This window comes from Myxocyprinus asiaticus, chromosome 19 (genome assembly GCF_019703515.2).
Source record: "Myxocyprinus asiaticus isolate MX2 ecotype Aquarium Trade chromosome 19, UBuf_Myxa_2, whole genome shotgun sequence".
NCBI classification, from domain to species: Eukaryota; Metazoa; Chordata; class Actinopteri; order Cypriniformes; family Catostomidae; genus Myxocyprinus; species Myxocyprinus asiaticus.
Genome location: NC_059362.1, coordinates 45389567 through 45396160, shown reverse-complemented (window position 1 = coordinate 45396160; position 6594 = coordinate 45389567). Strand labels below are relative to the sequence as shown.

General features: G+C 41.6%; 1 protein-coding gene across 1 annotated transcript in view; it reads right to left on the bottom strand.

The window, feature by feature from the left end:
* Positions 1 to 6594, bottom strand: part of tmem151ba (transmembrane protein 151Ba) — a 30642-nt gene that overhangs the window by 21141 nt on the left and 2907 nt on the right. The window contains exon 2 of the mRNA XM_051644388.1: positions 2043 to 3516. Within this exon, the coding sequence (XP_051500348.1) occupies positions 2044 to 3516 (1473 nt within the window). The 3' untranslated portion in view covers position 2043. The remainder of the gene's footprint in view (positions 1 to 2042; positions 3517 to 6594) is intronic.

Here is a 6594-nt window from a genome sequence, read left to right as displayed (position 1 = left end):
TGGAAACTTAAGGTTGTAAAGGCATCTAACTGTCCTTGATATACAGTTCAGGGTCAGAGGTCATGCAGAGGTCCACCGTACTTTTATACCCTAAGCAATGAGATTGGACTTGTACAGATTATTTTAGAAAGGTTTTAAACATGTGAGCTCTGATTCTGATGTAAGTAAAGACAATTATAAGCAAAGATAGTACTTTTCCCCTGCTTATATCTACACTTTGATTTGACAGAATAGGAACATACTGTGTATATAAATTAAACATTAATGGTATTTTTGAACACTTTGTCAATAAGTGCTGTATTTTTGTTCTGTTTCTCTCTATCTGGCAGGGAAATGATGATGACATTATTTCTGATCACACTGGCTTGAGAAACTCCTATAAGTGGGATGTCAACACCTTTGCTTTTAAATAACTAATCGTGTATACTAAAATAGCATGAAGTCTGAGGCACTTAAAGTCCTAAGAAGAAAATACTGTAATGCTTTACAGTAAATCCAACATTTATATATATCTTAAATATTATCTTACAAAGATAAGATGATATTTAAATACTGTATCTAGCTGGATTTTTAAAGATGATGTATTTTGTTTGAGGCTCTCGTGTCCTTTAGTCTACATGCACTAAATTATTCATAGCACCGTTGCCATAAATAGGAGGTCAGAAGAAGAAAAAAAAGTGTTTATGAATAGTTTATTCATGTCATAATCTTACTGAAACATTTCTGTTCCCTTTTCTGCACAATCCCATGTTTATTTGTTTTATTAAAATTTAAATAAGATTTTGAGCTCACAATGATTTAGTGAGAACATGTAGAATTAAATTTTTTCTTAAGTTTATATTTTTAGGCGGTCTGTGTAGCTCAGCGAGTATTGACACTGACTAACACCCCTGGAGTTCACTAGTTCAACCCCAGGGCGTGCTGAGTGACTCCAGCCAGGTCTCCTAAGCAACCAAATTGGACCGGTTGCTAGGGAGGGTAGAGTCACATGGGTTAACCTCCTCGTGGTCATTATAATGTGGTTCGCTCTCAGTGGGGTGCATGGTGAGTTGTGTGTGGATGCCGCGGAGAATAGCGTGAAGCCTCCACACGCGCTACGTCTTCGCGGTAACGCTCAACAAGCCACGTGATAAGATGCACGGATTGACGGTCTCAGGCAACTGAGATTCGTCCTCCACCACCCGGATTGAGACGAGTCGCTACGCGACCACGAGGACTTAGAGCGCATTGGGAATTTACTACTGTATAGTAATGTAATGTTTACTGTAATTAAATAATAATAATAATAACAACAATTTATTAAATCAATATCTCACATCTGTGATTTTCTGTTGTGCAGCACTTCATTTGATAAAAAAATAATGCGATGTAATGTTATTAAAAAAAAAATACATTTAGATAATTCTGTTTCATTTAAATTAAGTTTTATTCATTTGATTAGACACCATTTTGAAGATAAAATTTAATTAAGCCGTCGAATATGGAAATTGAGAAAAAATAACCATCCAATAACCACAATACACATCATGACCTCTCGTGTGTTTTTGCTGAAATATTACACCCGTTGGGCACATAAAATGTCCTGGAAAACGGTGCCTTAAAAAGAGTGAGAACCCTGAATCATGTTAACATACTTCTGAAACAGTGTTTATTTGAATGTTTATGGACTGCCCCCCATTTACCGTTACCCAGATTTTTGCTCTTTTTTTATTTTTTTATTTTTTATTTTTTTTTATTTTATTTATTTTTTTTAATAAACAAGGGACGAGTCAAAGTTCATATATGTGGTAATCAGCGTTTTGTCATATATGCTGTTGATTGAGATCAACTTGTATTGAACCTGGAACATTCCTATAATAACAGTCGGGCTGTTGTGGTAATGAAATTTGTGCCATTAAGTTTTGTGTAAAGAACAAGTATTTTTTGTTTGTTTTTTAACACTTTTTTTTTTTTTTTGCAGAAAAGCCCCTGAAACACATTTGTCAGTAACGTCATATTGTTTCTGGATCCAAAAACCAGATTATTCTGCTTAAGTGGCTTACGTTATAATGAAGTCTCCACACAAGAGCCGTTGCGGTGCAGTGAATGGTGCTCGTGACTGACGCAGCCCTCATTGCAATGTATAATCAGTACTGGAAAGTACATCGCATCTTGATAGGCCGGTGGAGAAGGTGGGCTTTCCTCATTGGTCGACTGATCTGCCAGGCACCGTGTGCTTTCGGTCGGACAGCTGGGATCATTGAGACTACTACTGTGACTCCTCCAAAGGCAGCTGCGTCTTGAGCCGTACATACGTCCGAGCGAAAAACGGCTGCTACTGAAGGGCAAGCGTGGGCTGCTAGTGTTGCAGATGCTTAGCGCGCTGCGCGAGAAGATCGACGAGCTGCTGATAGACTGGTGGCAGTGCTCACAGTTCTGGCGGTAGCCGGCGAAACCGCTGCCACCCGCTGCGCCTATTCCACGTGCCGAGAACGTGTTGCGACTGGATTGTTGCGCGAGGTCCATTAGCACAGCCTCAGAGTAGCTAGGCACTAGCTGTTGGTTTGAGCGAATATGCCATTCCAGTTCTGTACTATCGATAGTGTTGACCCGCGGGACGTGGTGACAATATGGCCTCTCGTCCAAGGGCGTTACGGCTACGTATTCAAAGCCGAAAAGCTTCTCGACGTGATAGTGAAGGTACGCCGTACGATACTCCGTTAACACCCGCAATGGCCACGATAAAGTTAGCGATGCAGCCAACCAAAACATACATTGTGAGGCATACCATGGCAAGTGATCTGGATCTGAGAAGGCAATTACGTATTCCTTGAATTCGACATTCTTGAGGTGCATCCCTTCGCGGGCTTCCATATAATCGTCCAGTCCCTCATTCTCTGTGAAAAACCGCGCTCTTTGAGTCAGGTAGGAGTTTTCTGACTCCACGTTGGCGAAGCTAAAGCACTTTGTGAAGCGTAGCTTAGTCACAGGGAAGCTGTCGAGTCCTGTCAGTTTCTTCGAGATGTCCTTGACACCACAATTCCCATAATCAAACTCGGCTTCTGCGACATGCGTGTTGACACGCTCGTGGTAAACCTGTGTGGTCGTGTAAGCGTCCCCATTGCGGTAACGTGTCACTTGTCGTGTCCGTCGTATGTAGTGGTAACTAATGGCCTTCCACCAGATACAAGGAGTGGCTTGCTGCATCCGTTGCACGCGATCTGCAACGCTCTCCAGGTCCACTTTAAATTGAACTTTGTTGCACGAGTAACAGTGCCAACACTCCACGAGGTAGACCACGTAGAGCATTACGAGGAAGGCCACCGGGATGTAGATGTAGCCGTTAGAGCATGGGCTATCATGGTATATCATCGACTTTCCTTTGAAAGCGCTGTCGAAAGTGAGGCGCGTCACCTTTGTGACCTGGCACCAAGTCATTGCGATCATGCAGCAGTACATTAGCAGCGAGAGGAGAAGGCATTTCCAGTGTGACTCGCGACACAGGGACTTGCTCAGGGACTGCTTCAGAGGTTGTTGCTGAACATTGAAGATATAAAACAAACAGAGAGAAACAAAAAGAGAGGTGAACAAATTGCAGTACACATACTCAGTCTAAGGAGCAAAGACTGCGGCGAAATTTTTGCAAAATGTTATTACGGCTCCTTACACGTATTGCGGCAGCTAGATAGTGTCATAAAAAGCAAATGCGAGATGAAAAATAACCAAAATAATTTTGTGGTGCTTTTATGACACTTTCAGCTCACATGTCAACTCACGTGATCTTCAGGACCCCTCCGTAGCACCAACACTGAGTGCAACGCTCTATGAATTGAGCTGCCACACAATTTGATCGCACTTGAACAGCTTGTAAATGAAGTTGGTTATCTAATGCAAAGATTAAAATAAGTCATGCACTATAGTAAAACTGTTTATATGTCATAAGATAGCATCGTGTGAGGAACAGGGTGAAAAGTAAATGTTTATGAACCTATAATTTGCCGTTTTACTTGTGTAAAAGTGAATAAACGTCATTGTTGTGGCACAGTGTTCATTTCACCATACGTACAACGAGACTCATCAAAATCATATCGCAAAATTGTAGGTAGCCTGTAGTAATGTGATATGCATTATATCTTGCATGCCTGGTTAAAGCCATTTACATTTCAGGTTAAGAAAATAATTACGTGTAGATATCACCAAAAAAACACACTTGGGGAAAGTATTTAAAATAGAATATACTAGATAGTGCTTTCAACATGAAGTCAAGACAGGCATCTTTAATGCTGAACAAACATCTAATGGTGCTTCTAAAGCATGAGATTGCATGACTGTCTTGTGCCCTTAACATGGCAGATGGCACTAAATAATTGATGTTCTTCTTCTGTAATTATCCGCTCTTCCTTTTACCAAGGTAAACTGGAGCTCACAGCAGGGAGGAGACAGAGCACTTACAAGTAGCCCTTATTAAGTATTTCTCAGACACTAAATATGCAGTGCATAATACCTTCATTGTTTTGATTTGTTTTATTGGTGGTTTAAACAATCAGATTAAGTGCAAGGTGACATCACAGATTATATTTGTCTTAAGTCTCGATGATGTAAGCTTCTATGAGAAAAACACTGGATAGATTTCTACAAAGGAAACGAGGTGATCAAAAAAGTTTGGGTTATACAACATGATGATATTGATTAAACATCAAGGAGTTGATTTCAGAATGGCTGAACACAACTGCAGTAAGTGAGACTTTCCCAAAATAACTATGAATTGAAATTAATTTGCATAGCAGAATGGAACAAAATACCCCCTAAATGCAACCGGGATAAGCAGCAGCTAATTTAAGTGTGTGGTTATGGTTGAAATGCCCAAAAACTTTGGTTCCACTAGTTACTAAGCATCAAGGACCACATTTTCCATGAATGACCTCGATAGAGCTAATTTCCTCATTGAAACTTTGACTTTAAAAATATGAGTTGCTGATTAATTTTGTTAACAACAGTACAAATGGAGAAAATAAATCTAGCAACACTTGTTAAAGGCATTCATCGGGTCTAACGAGGTTCAATAAGGTCATTTTGTTAACAACAGTGTCAGAACTTTTTTTAAATTAATATTTGATATTTGCCCCCTGGAGTGGATTTCTAGTGATATTTTTAACGCTTATGAAGGCAAAAAACAAAAAAACAAAACATTTGATTTTTTTGACCTAGAACAGAATATAAATATAATCAGAAATTATAAAATAATATCAAGAAAAAACAGAGGAATTAATTATGGGTCATTTTGGCTAGTGTCAGTGGTATTTTGCCCCAGTTCGACAAACTGTTGGTTTTCTACTAAAAATGTCTAGACTCTAGACTTCTAAACTCTTAGAACTGTACCCTAGAATAAAGAGCATTTATTAACCCAGCGGGGCATTGTGCACTTTATCAAAATGCATCAAAACAGCTAATCACCACCTCTTAGCTGCCAAGTTATGTGTACAAAATGAAGATATGAAACAACAACATCAGAGAACTTGTTTCTTTACAGACTGTCTTCATCTGAAACGAGACGGAAAATGTAATCTCTAGCAGTAGAGTGAAATCTGGACCGTATTCAACTTAAAGTGTGAAACAAAGCTTCTGTAATTTGGCCAAGGCTGAGCTCAATGCTTTTTCAGACAGTTTCAGTGAAGACTTGTGCTCTGATATAAAGAGGATTCTCTATAACTGTGGTACTCGTATATTTTGGGATATAGAAAACGAGATGTGAGAGAGGTGTCCCACTTTCATTCTGACTATTTTAGTACTCTAGAGTTTGTCATTCTAGTAACATGACATTAAAAAGTCTGACCTAACTGCCATTCTTGGTTTTAGTTGCAGTCAGGGAACCCTTGTATCAATTGCAGTGCCGGGCCTGCCTATTAAGTGACATATGCGGCTGCATAAGGCCCCCGCGGCCACCAGGGGCCCCCCTACCACAGGTTCTGCCAAATAATTATTTGCAATAAGTGTGTGACGAGGAGGAGGAGGGCAAGGCCGGGCTGTGAGGGTGCACGCCTGGCACTGAGTAGCCCAATCAGCAGGAGAGAGATAAGAGGACGAGCCGGGGATGAGAGAGCGAGAGAGAGACACACACACGGAGCTGTGTGTGTGTTCGTGGTTGATGTCTGTTATTATGTTCCAGTTTGATGTTATGTTATAATTAAAGTCTTGTTGAGTATTGATCCGGTTCCCTCCGCCTCCTTTCCCGAAACCAGGGAATGGAGGAAGACGCGCCATCAGAGAGCCCTCACCGCTGACAGAGGATCACGATGCCAAGGAGGTATGATACGGTGGTACTGGAGCGGTTCGCCTGAAGGCGGAGAAGCCCGCTGCCGTCCGCCAGGAGACAATGGAGCCGCTGCCATCTACCTGGGGGCGGGGGAGCTCGCTGCCGTCCGCCAGCAAGTGGAGAAGCCGCTGCCGGTCACTAGAGGGTGGAAGAGCCGCTACCGTCAAACAGGGTCGGGGGAGCTCGCCACCGTCCGCCGGGAGGCGAGGTCCAGTGCCATCGCCCGGCGTCGCGGAGGACCGAATGGAGGCGTGGTCGGGAACCGGAGTTTTTTTTTCTTTTCTCTCTCTCTCCCTCTCTCT